Source organism: Jatropha curcas, chromosome 5 (assembly GCF_041381405.1).
Source record: "Jatropha curcas cultivar XTBG-Jc1 chromosome 5, XTBG_Jcur_1.0, whole genome shotgun sequence".
In the NCBI taxonomy this organism is placed as follows: Eukaryota; Viridiplantae; Streptophyta; class Magnoliopsida; order Malpighiales; family Euphorbiaceae; genus Jatropha; species Jatropha curcas.
Window position 1 is genome coordinate 12,192,078 of NC_143155.1, and position 17,493 is coordinate 12,209,570.

The following is a 17,493-nucleotide window of genomic DNA, read 5'->3' on the forward strand; positions in this document are numbered from 1 at the left end:
ACAATGCTGGAACAGACAGCGATTTGCTCGTCAAACAATTCGTTTAGACCTTGAAAGGAAATGCCTTTGATTGGAACACGGATCTCAAGCCTGGTTCTATTGATATCTAGAAACAACTCGAGCGGGAATTCCTCAATCGCTTTTACAGCACCAAATGTGTAGTTAGTATGATTAAGCTCACTACTACTCGTCAATGGAATGAAGAATCTGTTATTGACTTCATTGAAAGATGGAGAAGTCTCAGTTTGAATTGCAAAGATCGACTATTAGAATCCTCAGCAATTGATATATGCATCAAGGGCATGCATTGGGGCTTGTGCTATATCTTGTAAGTGACCAAGCCTCATACTTTTGAAAAGTTGGCTACTAGGGCTCATGACATGGAGCTCAATATTTCTTATCATGGGAATCAAAATGTCCCAGTTCAGGAACAAAAAAAGGGGAAAGAAAAGCCGAAAGTGCGAAAACTCGCTAAAACACTTGTCAAGTCAGAAAGTAAGTAGTCTATGGCTGGAACAACAATGCCAATCAAGTTACAACCTAGAAATGAGAAAAAGCAGCTTGTAAAGTCTGCTCCTTTTCAGCCAATAGAAAGAAAAAAGGCTACTTTGAAGAAGAGGCAGCAGGAAAAGAGCTATCTTTTTCTGATTCTGACATTTCAAGTATGTTGGATGCTTAAATCTAAACTCATCCAATCGCTAGAGATGAAGTGCCTGGAGTAAGCAACTCGGGTGGATGATCTAAACTATTGTAAATATCATAGGCTAATTAGCCATCCAATTGGAAAGTTCTTCATGTTGAAAGACAAAATCATAGAGTTGTAAAAGAATGGTGTCATCACTTTCGATGAGGAGGAATCGACTGCCAATTTGATAATAATAGTGGTTGATGAATCACCGATATCCACAAGAAAAGAAATAATAAGGTTTGGCTCTTTGGACTCGGTTCATGTTGAGGTGTCTATTCCAAACAAAGCTTCTATACTGAATGAGTTCAGCTTGCTACAAGGAGATGAGAGCACTGATGGGGGCAATGAGCCTACTGAGAATCAATTTGAAGATGAAGGATGGACTTTGGTTACTCGCAAAAGAAGTAAAAGGAGGGACCCACTTCTATCCAAGGTGACTCCAAAGAGGAATAAGGTGTTGAAGAAGCTTGTCAAGTCAACACAACTTGCTTCCTCAAAGATTCAATCAAAGTCTCGAGGGCCGAGAAAGATCTTCAAATCGCAGGTAGAAGATTGCATAGAACAGAAGCCTAAGCAACCAATTACTTTGGTGGAATACATGCCAAAGGAGTTAATGGATGCTAAATTGTGTATTTCATGCTGTCATGTTGAGGGAGAGCTCAAACAAGATAACAATGTGGACACTCAAGAAGCAAAGGCCTACTATATGACTGTTGAAAAGATCACCTTTACTGATGTAGATCGCGTGCTTTTTGTTTGTTGCAGGTTATATCTACAAAAGGAAGGCGAATTGAATCTTGCTTGATCCAGGTTCAGCCGTCAACATTATGCCTCTCAAGACCTTCAAGGAAATTGGCATACCTATGGATGAACTAAAGTAAAGTCAATTGGTCATACATGGCTTCAACCAGAATGGATAAATGGCTATTGGTAGAATTCAACTTCAGTTGCGTACTGATGAGATGGAGTCAAGTGTTCTTCTTCATATGATTGATGCAAGAACAACTTACAACATATTTTTAGGGCGTCCTTGGATTCATGGAAATAAGGTATTGCCTTTAACTGACCATCAATGTTTCAAATACTCAAAAGATGGAAAAGTAAGAATGGTCGTAGCTGATTCAAAGTCATCCACTGAAGTTGAATCATATTTCGTCGATGCAAAGTTCTACATTGAAGAATTTTCGATTGAGGAAATTCAACCAGCTCTTGAGGAAGTTAAAGTAAGGGCTCTTGCAAAGAAGATTGAAGAAGGGGAATCTTCCTCAACAAAAGAAAGCGACTATAATGCCTTAGCAAAGACAAGTCAAATAGTTGTTAAAAAAATAAAGCTTCATTTTGTACATGTCTCCAAAGGCAAAGATGATCAATCTTCTTCCTCAAATCAAGAAGATATCATACAAAGCTTGAAAGATTTGACACTACCAATCACCAGTCTTGTTTCCCCTAAAGTTTTTAAATCACTGTTGAAAGGTTTTACAAAGCCTTCCAAGAGCTTGATAGTTGAGCTTGGAGCATTGCCAGCCACAAGAACAAGTGGTTTTGACCCCAGTGCTTACAAATTATTGGCTAAAGCTGGGTATGGTTCTAATGATGTAGCCAAATTGACAAAGGACTTCGAAGATGGTGAACAGTCGTCAATTGGGATTCACAAAGTATGAAAGGAGAAGAATACTGCTGATCAAAAGTCTAAAGTTGGTCTAGGGTATCAAGCATTTGCTCCTTTATGCTTGAAAATCAGAAAAAAACCTTTAATTATATTTCTGCTGAAGAAATAAAGAAGACAAAACACAAAGTTTCGAGAGCTTCTGTTTTCAGTTGATTAGGAGCTCCTTCAAATCGCATTTCGGTCTTTAATCGAATTTGAACCCTAGAAAGTGCAATACCAAGAAAAAGCAGAACCCCCATCCACCAAAGACTTGGGATTTCAAAACCAAGTAAAGGAAAGAAGAATAAAAAGAAGCAGTCTATTATTACTATAGAGTGCAATGACTTGCGCAGCAAAATCTCCTCTTGGATGAAAAGAAAAACTGAGTGGTTGGTGTGAACCCCTCCCCCAAATATCATAGGCATGGTGAATGCATGTGACTAAGGACAGAAATGCACGTGAATGTATGAGTCGCCACCTTGTTTAATTATTTTCGGGTAAACTAGGAAAAAACCCTAAATGACTCCAATTTTAATTAACCTAAATGCTAGATTAATTATCCCAATGATTAAGGCACAATCTACGAACCCGAGATGGATCCCGAGACTATGTCATGCTGATGAACTAACCGATGAATGAATGCTTTGCAAGGTGAATGATGTAATTGGACCAAATGAAATGTTTATGTGATTTTGACTTGCCGCCCGGGGTGAAATCCCGAACGTGCCTACGTACTTCCGTTTGAATGGAAGATCAAAGTCAACGTAGTTCGATAGGCCTTCTTTGAAGGGCTTTGAAGGTGTATGCTTAATGCATGAGTGTGTGTATGCTTTGTGCATGATTTTGTGTATGCTTTGTGCATTTTGTGTGTATGCTTTATGCATGATTTTGTGTATGCTTCGTGCATGATTGTGTGTATGCTTCGTGCCTGATTTTTGTTTAGGCATTTTGCCAAAGAGTTGATTGATTTGATTTTAGGCATTTGATGCCAAAAATGTTGATTTTGATTGATTTTAAGGCATTTTGCCAAAAGATTGATTTAGGCAATTAGATTGCCAAAATGATTGATTTTAGGCGATTGTCGCCAAAATGATTGATTTATTTTATGGCGTTTTGCCAAAAATGTTGATTTAAGCGATTTGTCGCTAAAATGGTTGATTTTAGGCCTTTGGCCAAAATTGTCCGATTTTACGGCTTTGAGCCGAAAATGGTTGATTTTAAAGGCATTTTGCCAAAAATGTCGATTTTACGCGATTTGTCGCTAAAATGGTTGATTTTAGGCCTTTGGCCGAAAATTGGTTCATTTTAAGGCATTTTGCCAAAAATGTCGATTTTACGGCTTTGAGCCGAAAATGGTTGATTTTAAAGGCATTTTGCCAAAAATGTCGATTTTAAGCGATTTGTCGCTAAAATGATTGATTTTAGGCCTTTGGCCAAAAGGTGTTGTTTTAGGCAATTGGTTTACCAAAATGCGCGATTTAGGCGATTGTCGCCTAAATGGTTGATTTTGAGGCCTTTGACCAAAATGGTTCAATTCTACGACTTTTAGTTGAAAAAGATTGATTTTAAGGCGTTTCGCCAAAATGGTTCGGTTTTACGACTTTTAGCCGAAAAGGTTGATTTGTAGGCATTTTGCCAAAAAATGTTGATTTAGGCTTTTAGTCACAATTATTGATTAATTGGACTTAAGCCGGATTTGTTCGAAATAAGGCAGTTGAACCGTAGTTATCAATTAACTTGGCTCTTTTAGCCAATATTGTCGGATTTAAACTTTAATACGGCGATTATTGATTAACCGGGCATTTGAGCTTAATCAAATTAATTTAAGACGGTTTATTTGTCTAAATGATGATGTGAATGCGTTTATGCAATTATAGAATTATTAAGAGTAGAAAAGAAGCATGCATGAAGTGCTAAAATTAAATAGGCAGAGTTTCGTTTACGTACCTGATTCAATCGTCGACCACTTCTTAACTCCAGGTTAAGCTCCTCGTTTAGGTATATTAATTAATTTTTAATTTTATTTAATTTTAGTGGTCAAATATCACAATAAAAATGCAATAAAAATTAAATTAAAATGCAAAAAGCGGTAAAGAAAACGCAAGGAGCGTGAGAGGGAGAAGGATTCGTCCGTCAAAACAGACAAGGCGTGCCAAAAATGGTCTGAAAATGGCCTATTTATAGGCCATTTTCGGATCCCCGGCGGTAGCTACCGCCTGTCTCGGCGGTAGCTGCCGCCGGAGGAGCTGGGCGGCAGCTGTCGCCCGGCTCGGCGGTAGGCACCGCCCGGGAGGGCGGTAGCTACCGCCCTGTCGGTGGGGCGACAGGGCTCGCCCAGGGGGTGGGGGGCCAAGCCCTGCCCGCGCGGGGCGACAGGCCCCGCGCGTGCTGGCGGTAGGCCTCGCCCGCGCGGGGCGACAGGCCCCGCCCGCGCGGGGCGAGCGGCCTCGCCCGAGGCCTCGCCCGCGCGGGGCGAGAGGCAACGCTCTCGCGGGGCGAGCGGCCTTGCCCGCGCGGGGGGGCGGCAGCTACCGCCCAGTTTGGGCGGCAGCTGCCGCCAGGCCCGGCGGCCGGCCCCGCCGTGCCCGGCGACCGGCCCCGCCGTGCCCGGCGGCCTGCGCCGCCGTGGTCGGTTTGGCCACCGTGCCTCGCTCCGGGAGCCTTTTTTTGGGAGTTCCGGACCTCCAAAAAATATTCCGGGACCTGTTCCGCGATCCTCGCGACATTCCGGACATTTTAAGTACCATATTGACATATTTTCGGTGAACTTCCGAAATAGCCTCCGGTCCGGCCGGATTGTTTGCAGTCCGGAAAAACAGGCTTTCTGAGCCTCAAAATTTTGGTGTTCACAGTTGCCCCCCACCGTCGACCATAAAAAATGATTTATGGGAGTCGGTGGTTGTCCGAAACGTAAATTTTGTAGGCGAAAATTGGACGCGTCCGGAAGACCCGCCTTTTGGCTATTTGCTTATAAATAGCTTGAAAAACTCAATTTCATTCATTCTAAACTTTCTAAGTTAAGGAACTCTCTCAAATTCTCTCAACTTTCTAGGTTTTAAGGCTTCTTTCATGGCTTCCTCTGATCTGAGCGGTGAGGAATACCTGGGGTCTCTGGGGATCTCGCTAGACGACGTCAATCTTACGGCGGACGCTAGCACTCACGCCTCTATAACAGGCATCTTCGCTCAGGTACGCCTCTTATTATTATTATTATTATTATTATTATTATTTGCCTCTGTGACCAGAACGTGATTTTCGGGCCTCTGTGGCCTGAAAGTGATTTTTCGGGCCTCTGTGGCCTGAAAGTGATTTTTCGGGCCTCTGTGGCCTGAAAGTGATTTTTCGGGCCTCTGTGGCTTGAAAGTGATTTTTCGGGCCTCTGTGGCCTGAAAGTGATTTTTTCGGGCCTCTGTGGCTTGAAAGTGATTTTTCGGGCCTCTGTGGCCTGAAAGTGATTTTTTCGGGCCTCTGTGGCCTGAAAGTGATTTTTTCGGGCCTCTGTGGCCTGAAAGTGATTTTTCGGGCCTCTGTGGCTTGAAAGTGATTTTTCGGGCCTCTGTGGCCTGAAAGTGATTTTTTCGGGCCTCTGTGGCCTGAAAGTGATTTTTCGGGCCTCTGTGGCCTGAAAGTGATTTTTTTTTTTTTTTTCAGTTTGTCTTATTAGTATGCGTGCTAAGATATTATCCTTAGTAAAGAACCAAGGAACAATTCTTATATTGCTTTACCTTTAGGATCCTCACATTAGATTGGATGTGGCTGAGACCTCTATGTCCGAAATCCCGATCGAGATATTGGATCCGAGCCACCCGGTCGGGGCAATCATCTATCCGTCCCGTTTGGGTTACCTGAGGCAATTTGATGCCGGCCGAAATAGCCACAAGGAGCTGCTGGGTGCTTTGGCCGAGAGATGGTGGGATACTACTAACACTTTTCATTTTTCTTGGGGCGAGATGACAATGACCCCGGTGGATTTTTCTGTGATTACCGGAATCCCTTTCGGTATTCGGGCGATCGAATTATATGATGACTGGAGGACAGAGGTTTCCTCTGATCGGATGGTGGAATTAATTGGTACAGACCTGCCTCGGATTGTCGGGCCAGGCTCCGCTACTCCAGCTTTGAGTGTTTCTAGGCGCTGGCTATATCTCCAAGCCCCCGACATTTATGCTAGACATAGGCGGGGAAAGCTGACTGCTACTCAGGTTGCCAGGTTCACCTTGTTGCTGATGTTTGCTTCGACCTTTTGGTCCAACAGGAAGGAAAGGTTTAATCCTTCTATCTTGAAGAGTTTAGAAAACCTAGCCCATCTCACGGAGTACGACTGGGCCGGCGCTATTCTGAGCCGTATGTATGATGACATGTGCGATCTGAGTCGGAGCCACTGTAAACTTAGCGGGACCTACTACTTCTGGGAGGTAATGCGAAGAACATTCTGTATATTTTTCTGTTTTATTAGCCCTCTTTTGACTTTTGTTTCTTCTTTGTTGCAGCTTTGGGCATTTGAGTATTTTCCTTACACTCGCCCGGAGCAGATTCATGCGGATCTCGGATTAGGGCTGGTACCTTTGGCTTGGAGATGGTATCGAACTAACCTTCATACCAGTCGGCACAAACACTCGCTAAAAGACCTGAGAACCTTTTTTGATACGTGTAGCCCGGTGCAGGTATGTATTCAGTAATTCTCGAATACGTTGAATAAAAAAGATTTATCAACATATTGGTGTCTTTTATAGGTTGAAGTGGGGGCTATGGCCATTCGCCTACAGAGCTGGATCCAGGTTGATCCTCATTTTCAGAGGTCGGACGACTTGTCTCGATGGAGGGTGATCCCGTCGCATCCCGTCCTGAGACGATATTACCTGGGCGAGAGAGTAGGCTTTCAGATAAGGAGCTGTCGTTCCATCCCTTATCCTCCTCCCGGGGACATGCGAACGGGCAGGCAGATGACTCTCACTGATGCGCATACTGAGGGTATTCCGTATGGAGAGTTCATCTTGGAGGGAGATTATGCTGAGTTCTGCAGACTCTTTCTGATGCAGCCTATTGGATCGCGGCTTGATAGTTTTCAGAGATCAGCTCCTTTCCATCCGCCCGCTACCCGCTCTTCTCGGGCCGCTGGTTCTTCGAGTAGGACTCCAAAGAGGAGGCCTACGACTGATCCGTCTTCTTCTACTCGGGCTGAAGGTTCATCTCAAGCCGGCCCTAGCCACTCGGCCGGCCATTCCAGGGCTCCCCGGGCTGTGACAGAGGCTACCGGGTCACTTCATTCAGACTTGGCCAATTTACGTCTTCCGTACAGCATTTCCTACCATACTCCTGACGCTCCTTTAGCCTTTCGAGAAGTCTCGTTGAACCATGTGGATCGCTTGGCTCTGCCTTCTGAGGACATTACCGAGGTACGTAAAAACTGCTAAATCTCTCACAAAAATGATTCATAAGAGATTTGACGTTGATTTGCATTCATTTTCATCATTCATCATTTTTTTTTTTTTTGTAGGTTCCTGTCGGATTGATCAATCAAATGATGGAATTGATGCTCGGGATGCAGCAAGAACTGTCTTCGTCCTGGACTCGTGAGGCTTACAGTGATCAGAGAAGGCAGAGGCCCCGTCGCTGAAGTCATGGTTGCCGAATTTTTCTGTTCCTCTTTCTTTCTTTCTTATCTGACTACTGTACTAAACTTTGACCATGCTTCTGTACTGTATCTTTGTGTTGAGTTTTGTTTTGTACCTGCACTTGGTTAGTATTGAAATATATGTATGCATGAAACAAAATGAGTTTATTATTATGGTTATTTTATTATTATTATTTTTTTTTTTTACTTTTATGATCATTATTTTTTCTCATTTTTATTATATATATATATATATATATATATATATTTTTTTTTTTTTTTTTTTTTTTTTTTGCGTGGCGGTCGCTACCGCCATCATTTAGTGGCAATTTGGCGGCCGCTGCCGCCGTCATTCGGTGGCAATTCGGCGGCTGCTGCCGCCATCATTCGGCGGCTGCTGCCGCCCTCATTCGGTGGCAATTCGGCGGCTGCTGCCGCCATCATTCGGCGGCTGCTGCCGCCTTCATTCGGTGCATCTTCTCCTATAAAAGCTTGCTCTTTGTCTTGGCTCTTCACTCATTCCTCATTTTCTATCTTCTTCTTTTCTCTCTGTATTTATCTTTTCCAAAGAATGAATCCTTCTTTCAATCATAGCATGCACAGCTGGGTTAGGAGTCTCTCCAAAGTTGAAAAGATCAACTTGAAGAGGTATGGCCTCTCTCCTATCATTACTCTCAGGGGGGTAGTGATCGACTGGAACTTTTTATGGGCCTGTATCAGATTCTGGGACCCTGAGGCCCATGTTTTTCGGTTCGGGGCCATGATGGAGGAGATGTGTCCTCTTTTCGAGGAGTTTTGTGCTATCATAGGGTGTGACCCTAATGCCCCTTTAGTCAGGCATGAGGTTAAAGTTGGATATGTTCGGTCATTTGAAAGTTTATTTCAATTCAGCCGGCCACAAGCTAGGGCGATGATTGTTGACGATCAGAAGGCGATTCTGCTGCCCCTGATTGATGAATTTTCAGAGGTTCTTTCAGATGACCCAGACCGGATGAGGCTTAGGATGCGGGCTTTTGTATTTTGCTTATTATCTGGTTTCTTGTTTAATAAGGACCCAGGCTTCGGGGATCTGCGATTTTGCCCTATGATTCGACAGATGGAGGACATGAGTTGCATTGGTGGCATTGTGCTAGCAGAAACTATCAGGAGCCTTGACAGAGCTGCTTTAGGCTTCGAGGACTGGACGGTTTCCCCGATTATTCTCCAGGTACTTCTTTTCTTCTCATCTCTTCCTTACTTATTGTTTTGGTTCATTCCCTTGTAATAGAAAGGATCCATTACTCAGGTTTGGTTGAAGGATCACCTTCAAGTGGTCGCTGCTCCTACCCATTTGCCTTACAACCCTTCTCAGTATCGTATGCGGAGGATCTTGATCACACACCCGTCTGCTGATGCATGGACCTCATGGCTGATTGAATTGGGTCCAAACGAGGTATTGTGGTTTGTTCCCTGGTATGACACTACCTGCTTTATCCAGGTTAGCTCTCGTCATGCTCGGGTTTACCTTTTAGGCCTTACACACTGTACTTGGTATTGTGCTTCGCGCGTTCTGAGACAGATGGGGATAGATCAGACTGTTCCGACCATGGATGATTCCCTAGCTGATTCAGCCATCACTCCGGGAGTTACTCGAGCCGTCCTTAGGGCCTGGGTTAGGGACCATCATATGGTTAGACCTTCACCTAATCCTGCTGGTATTCAGACTTCCCCTGAGTACCGGTCTTGGTTTATGACCATTGTCTGGCCAGTTGAGAAGCTGAGGAGGAACGCACTGCTGAGTGTACTTGAAGGTTGGACTCAGGCTGACGCTGGTAATGAGGCTGGGACTGATAAGAAGATTCTGTTGGCTCCCCAGACAGGAAATGTTGGAGAGAGTTCGGGAACTGGGGATGACTCAGAGGACGTTGCCCCACGGAGGCGACGGGGTACCTAGACTCTAATAGGCTTTTGGACTTTTGGTGTTTTGGCTTTGTTTTAACTCTTTTGACTTTTTGTTGGGGACTTTGGCTTTGGATTTTGGGTGTTATTTGGAATTTTGGATGTATGTTCCTTTGGATTTGGACTTTATTATTTATTTTTCTTGGTCTCTTTGGTTTTCTGTTTGACTTTGGACTGTTTGACTTTATTGCTTTCAATTGGGCATGTCATTAAGCTTTCCAAGCATTTTCCAACTTCATTTATTCAAGCACTGATTTTTGCCTAAGCCGCCCTTTCGGGTTTTCAACTTAGCGAGCTACCCACTTTTGCCTAAGCCGCCCTTTTCTGGTTTTCAACTTAGCGGGCCCCGATTTTTGCCTAAGCCGCCCTTTCGGGTTTTCGACTTAGCAGGTTTTTTTTTTATTTTTTTATTATTTTTTATTTATTTTTTTTTTTTTATTATTAGCAAAGAAGAAAGAACGATGAAATGATGATTTTTATTAATGTTTAGGCCGTACCCAATGAGGGCTGCCTACATATCTCCGATATATAATTTCTTTTTTTCCGAAGAGAATCAGGTCTAATGTAGTTCGTTTTACATTATGCAAATGATTACAATTTACACAAAATATCTTTTTAACTGATCTAAATTACATGGATTAGTGAATTCCAAGCCATCCAAATCAGTCAAAATAACGGCTCCGCCTGACAAGATCTTCTTCAACACATACGGTCCAGCCCAATGAGGACGGAACTTCCCCCGTGGATCTATGACCGGTTGTCTAATTTCCTTCAGAACCAAACAACCTTCTTCCAGTTTCCGGTCTTTGACCCTCTTGTTAAAATGTCGCGCCATTCTTCTTTGATAAACTTGAGTTTGGTGGATTGCTCGCAATCGCTTTTCATCCATAGCCAAGAGCTGCAAATGATAATTCTCAGCCCAATTTGCTTCACTGATCTGGCTTTCCCGGATAACCCTCGCCGACTGAACTTCCAGCTCAATAGGCAATACTGCTTCCATGCCATATACTAAGGAATACAGGGTTGCCCCAGTAGGTGTTCTAATTGAAGTCCTATATCCCCATAAGGCGTTCGGCAACTGTTCATGCCAAGCTTTGTGCTTCTTAATTGTCTTTTGCAAAATAACTTTTATGGCCTTATTTGCAGCTTCTACAGCCCCGTTCGTTTGTGGACGATAGGGTGAGGACTTATGATGTTGAATTCTCGTCTCTTTCAATAAATTAGCAAATTCACCCTGGAAGTGAGCTCCATTATCCGTGGTGATCTCGAATGGTGTTCCGTACCTGCAAAGGATGTTGGTACGAACGAACTGTGCTGCCTTCTTGGCATTCAGAATCGAATAAGAGGCTGCCTCGATCCACTTAGTGAAATAATCTATAGCAACCAAAATGAACTGGTGACCGTTGGAAGCCTTCGGGTGGATTTTTCCGATCACGTCTATGCCCCAGGTCGCAAAAGGCCATGGTGAAGTGATAGGATTCAGATTGACCGGAGGCTGTTTTTGCAATTTAGCAAAAATTTGACATTCGTGGCACTTCTGTGCATGCCTCACACAATCTGCCTTCATGGTTGACCAGTAATAACCTAGGTTCATGATTTTTCGAGCCAAGGCTATCCCGTGCATGTGTGGGCCTGATTCCCCGTTATGTAAGGAATCCATGATGGTTTGAGCTTCTTCCTCATCGACGCACCTTAGGTGCAGGCCATTCCAACTTCTTTTGTACAGAATTCCTCCAGTAAGGAAATATCCGGATGTTAGTTGTCTCAATGTCCGTTGATCAGTTTTGGTGGATCCCTCCGGGTAAACTTCACTCTGAAGATAATTCTGTATATCCCAATACCAGGGCTTATCGTCGACCAAATTCATGATATGTGCTGGCTGTTTCTGTAGCCGCACTGTCAAGGGTCGAATGATTCGATCCTCTTCTATATTGACCATGGAGGCTAGAGTGGCTAGAGCATCTGCAAACTGGTTTTTGGCTCGTGGCAAGTAATGGAAGGACAAACAATCAAATTGTTGAGCCAATTCATCCAAGCGTTGTAGGTAAGGAACCAAACGCTCTTCTTTAATTTTCCATTTCCTTAAAGCCTGGGAGACTATTAAGTTGGAATCTCCGGAAACCTTGAGGATCTTTATCTCCTTTTCCAAGGCTGCTTCTAACCCTCTTATGCAAGCTTCATACTCGGCTTCATTGTTAGTGCAGTTGAAATCCAATTTGACTGCGATTGGGATGTATTCTCCACAAGGAGTTTTGAATACAACTCCAACCCCATTTCCATGATAATTCGAAGCTCCATCGAAGTACATCTCCCAGACTTCACTTTCTAAGTTTAACAAGTCTTCGTCAGGAAATTCCACTTCCAGCATTCGGTCTCTGACTGGTAATTCAGCTAATTGATCAGCCAAGGCTCCGCCTTTCACCGCCTTTCGTTGTACAAATTTTAAATCATAAGCTGCGAGCACCGACACCCACTTAGCCATTTTACAGTCAAGAACTGGCCTCTCCATAAGGAATTTCAAGGGGTTCGACTCAGAAATAACGCACGTAGTGTAAGACGAGAGGTAGTGCTGTAGCTTGGTACAGGCCCAGACTAGAGCCAGACACAACTTCTCTATCTTATTGTATTTTAGCTCATATTCTAGCATCCTCTTACTAAGGTAATACACGGCATTTTCTACCCTTGTATCCTCTGCTTGTTGAGCTAGCATCGCACCCATTGCTTCTTCTGTCACTGATAGGTACAACAGCAAAGGCTTTCCTAGCCTTGGTGGCTGTAAAACCGGCGGGGATAGCAAATATCGTTTGACTTGGTTGAAAGCTTCCTGACAGTCCTCATTCCACTTGACTGCTACTCCTTTCCTAAGTAACTTGAACATAGGGCCACAAGTGTCCGCCAGTTGATTGATGAACCGGCTGATATACTGTAGTCTTCCCAGGAAACCCCGGACTTCTTTTTCCGTTCTTGGAGCCGGCATTTCCAGGATGGCTTTGGCTTTTGAAGGGTCAATCTCTATGCCTTTTCGACTGACCATATGCCCCAGAAATACTCCGGATGTAGCTCCGAACAGACACTTTGCTGGGTTGAGCTTCAGATTATACTTTTGAAGCCTAAGGAAGAACTTCTCGAGTGCTGTTGTATGCTCTTCAGCTGTTTTCGATTTAACAACCATGTCGTCCACGTACACTTCTACTTCTTCGTGAATCATGTCATGGAAGATGGCTGTCGCCATTCTTTGATAGGTTGCCCCGGCATTTTTGAGCCCAAAAGGCATAACTTTGTAGCAATAAGTTCCCCATTCCGTGATGAATGCCGTTTTCTCTTTGTCTGGCACATGCATCATTATTTGGTTGTATCCGACAGCAAGATCGGTCAAGGAGACCATCTCGTGTCCCGCCATTCGGTCTACTAACAAGTCAATATGCGGTAGGGGGAAGTCATCCTTCGGACACGCCTTGTTTAAATCCCTATAATCAACACACATTCTGACCTTGCCATCTTTCTTCGGCACTGGCACAATATTTGCTAACCATGTTGGGTAGGCGATGGGTTCTATGAACTTGTTTTCCAGTTGCTTGGCCACTTCTTCCTTGATCTTCAAAGACCATTCTGTCTTCAGCCTTCTTAGCTTCTGTTTTACTAGGCTTAGCCTCGGGGTATACTGGGATTTTGTGTACCGCTATTGCTGGGTCAATTCCCGTGATGTCGCTTGCCTTCCACATGAAGCAATCGGCGAACTTCTTCAAGCATTCACTGACTTGTTTCCTGTTCACACAGTCAAATGCAATGTATGTATAGTTCATTTTCTTCTTTGCCAATTATTATTTTTTCTTTTTCATTTTTTACTTTCGTTTATTTCTTTTCTTTATTTTTGCTTGGAAATGCTTGGAAAGATAGACACGCGGGGTAATCAAGAATCTGCAAACCTTTATTGATTATGACGGAATCGTCTTCAAAGATTACATCAAATTTAAAACCTGGATTTTCAAAATCCGACACAGACGACTCAGGATTGGGACTGGACTCCGGCTCAGTTTCATACTCGGGGTCAGACTCAAACTCAATACAGGACTTGATTTCGACTTTTGACTCTAGGTTCGACTCGGGAGGGGGTTCATAAGCAGCACGCTCCTCCTCAGTGTACCAGTTGGTGAGAGGCCCTTCATTCGGCTTGATTAGGCTCAGCAGATCTTGGTCTTCGCCATTTCCTGTAATGACTGCAACCTCATCAAAGAGACTAGGCTGCATGAAGTCTTCTACTTTCGGATCGGTCTTTGTTTCAGGCTTGTTACCCCATACATCAGAGAATATTTCTAACCCAGGCAGCATCTTTTTGGCAGTCGGGCAGTAAAATGGTTCTTGGAAGTTACGATAAGGAATCGTCTCTCCCGATTTGCAGAAGTGACTATTTAAAGTCAAGAAGCGTGATGGCATCTGTATGTTTTTCTTCTTTCCTTTTCTGGTCTTCTCAGCACGGTCTTCATCAGTAGGCTGATAACCTAGCCCGAAAGTCCCTTCATTCACCGGACATTCCCAGGCTTGCAATGTGGGGTATGTCTTTCCGGACCTTGCCATATTCATTCCTGGCAGATAGGACATTTTCAGCATTAAAGGAACTATACAATTGATCTGCACCGTCCCGAAATCAAAGAGAATTCGGGAGTTTGTAGTCTTCCCTTCTATGAACTGCACAGTGTCAAATTGAAATCCCGAAAGGGGCAAGTTGGTAGTCTCAGGGTTGACCTCAAAGAGAGGCTCGCCTTTCGGCTTTTTCAACTGATTGTAGTCATCTCCCTGGATAGTAATAACCTTGTCCTCATAAGGAAACTTGACTTTTTGGTGTAAGGACGAGGGTATTGCCTTGGCATGGTGGATCCATGGTCGACCCAAAAGTAGATTAAAGCTGGTTGGTACATCAATTACCTGGAATGGGACTTCCATCACTAGCTGGCCCGACTGTCAATTTTAGCATAGCAACCCCCAATACTTCCCTTCGGGTACTATCATAGGCTTTCACTATCTGGTCAGATGGAATGAAATCTGTCTCTTCTAACCCCAAACAGCTGGCTACCCTTAGTGGGCAGACGTTCAATGCTGACCCATTGTCAATGAGAACCATGGGTACAGTTTTGTCTCTAGTCTGAATGGTGACATAAAGAGCGTTGTTGTGACTGCCTTCCCTCCTTAGGTAGGTCATCATCAGAGAACCCGATGCTTTGTATTTTAGATGATTGAGTGAGAGGTGGACACTAGCACTTCAGGGCTAACCTCTACCGATGTCTGAAGTTGGCTCAAAGCCTTGCAAAGAGCTTGGCGATGAGGAAAAGATGATGCTAAAAGTTCCCAGATTGACACCTTAGCTTGTGTCTTTTTTAATTGTGATAGGACCGGATCCTCCTTCTCCTCTGTTCTTTGGTAGGGATTATTTGAAATTTTGTCCAAGACTAGAGGTTCATACTGTCTCCCGCTTCTGGTTATAGCATCGACCTCCTCAGATAGGTCATTCAGGTCTAGGACACAGATTTCATTCATTTCCAAGAATAGCTCGAAAGGATCGGTCAATTCTCGGTCAGAAACAACAGCATTTACCCCTTGATTTGGTAAAGGGTTAGTGCTAATGTTGGGTTTGCTTCGTGGAATAATCGAACCATTATCCACTAGGTCTTGAATGCGATTTTTGAGGGTCCAACATGCTTCAGTCTTGTGCCCATATCCCTGATGATACTCACAATATTCATCGGTTTTGTAATTCCTTGGTAGTGGGTTGGGTGGTGGTCTTGCTTCCAAAGGTTTGATATAGTTTGCCTTTACAGCCTCTCGGAATACTAAAAGGATTGGCATTCCGAGATCAGTGTAGGTTCTTCTTGGCTGACTGCCGGTTCTCATATTTCCCACACGTAGAGGATTTGTGGGAGTAATACTTGCCACTTCATGGACTTTGCTAACTTGACTAGGTTTTTTGTATTTTGAGGTCCCCGATTCTTCTTTTAGTTGCCCCATTTGAAGTAAATCCTCCACCTTCGTAGCAGTGGCAATGAGCGACTGAATGATGGCAGATATTGAGTTTGTAACTGTTGTTGATAGACAGGCAATAAATTTTTTAAGGATTATGTCTACCTGTTCTTGTTCTGAAGGTCGATTGATCATTTGGGCGGCTTGGCCCTCCACCTCGTAAGGAACGAGGAAAAGGGTTCATTGTTCTTCTGTTTGGTAGTTTCTAGCTCTCTTCGAGTAACATCAACTTCTATATTATAGTGATACTGAGAATTAAAAGCATTGCAAACATCCTCCCAGGTCTTCATCTTAGAGCGGTCCAAACTGACAAACCATCCTCAAAGCAGCACCAGTCAGGGATTGTTGGAACAACTGAGCAAGGAGCTCGCTGCTCAATCCAAAGGGGTTAAGGGCACCCACATACATTTTCAATGTAGTTTTAGGACAAGGTAGTTCCATCAAATTTGTCCATGTTTGGCATTTTGAACTTGGTTGGTAGTCTTGCTTCGGGGAACAAGGACAAAGAGTCCATGTCCACCACCTCCTTGTGGGTCTTTAAAGCAGTAACAGACCTTTCTAGCAATTCCAGTTTTTCTCTCATTCTTTGAGCTTCCAGCTCAGAAGCAGTTTTGGAGGTCATTTCATCCAAGTTAGGGTTTGAAGACGTAGGCGTAGAGCCAGGTCCTTGGTTGGAGGCAGCAGGACCACTCCCCCCAGCGGAAGCCCCACTTCCATTACCACCACTTAATTCAGCTAATAGGGCGGTTCTTTGGGCAGCCAATGCCTCATTCATCCTAGCCTGTATTCTGGCTTCCATTTGTTCCATGAGAGTTTGGATGTCAACTAGTGATGCCATCGGTGTAGTTGAGGTTGGTGATAGCACTGTAGGCGTGTCTGGTATTATTGTGGTCGCTTGCACAGGGGGTACCTGTAAGTGTAAGGGTAATCGCATTAGGGTATAGTGGGCGGTATCGTGTGTCAGAGTAACTGATATGAGGTAGATCGACTCTCTGTCCAACTGTGCATGACTGACAAATAGAAGGATATTTTTGTGTCCCTCCACTCTCTTCTCTCTCTTTTTCTTTTTATTTAATGCTTATGGTATGTCGTGAATGCGCACAACAACACGTCATAATTCATTTTTAATGGAATGATTCAGCATCATCGGGTGCATACAGTCCTAAGGGATCGGTTCTATAGGCTATGACACAAATAGAGAATCGGCTTATTAAGGGACCCTGGAAACTTGAGTAAGGATATACTAAACCACAATGTGAAACAAAGAGTTTCCTGCGTTGGGTCCAATGGTACGCATACTCATGGTCCACCCCCAAAAGGATTAGGGATGGTTTGCGGTAACAGGGAGGACGCTTTGGCTGTCCGTCGCATAATCAAAGAGACCTGCCGATCAGCGCTACTTGCTATCCAGACTCAGAAGTTTGAACAGAAGAGAAGAAATTCATTTGAATTCATTTTTTATGCAATGAGAAAAAGATTCTCAATTCGTGCAAATAATCAACAGGTTTTAAGTTTTCATGTTATTAGGCAAATTTAATTATAAGCGAATCAGAAAGAGCTTAATCTCCGTGGGGTACACTGCAAAAAATCAAA

General features: G+C 43.8%; 1 protein-coding gene across 1 annotated transcript in view; it reads left to right on the plus strand.

The window, feature by feature from the left end:
* Positions 1–1,608: 1,608 nt before the first annotated feature.
* The window catches only part of LOC149496228 (uncharacterized), an 18,526-nt gene continuing 2,641 nt past the window's right edge, over positions 1,609–17,493 (plus strand). The window contains exon 1 of the mRNA XM_089721304.1: positions 1,609–2,343. Coding sequence (XP_089577430.1) covers positions 1,609–2,343 — 735 coding nt within the window. The remainder of the gene's footprint in view (positions 2,344–17,493) is intronic.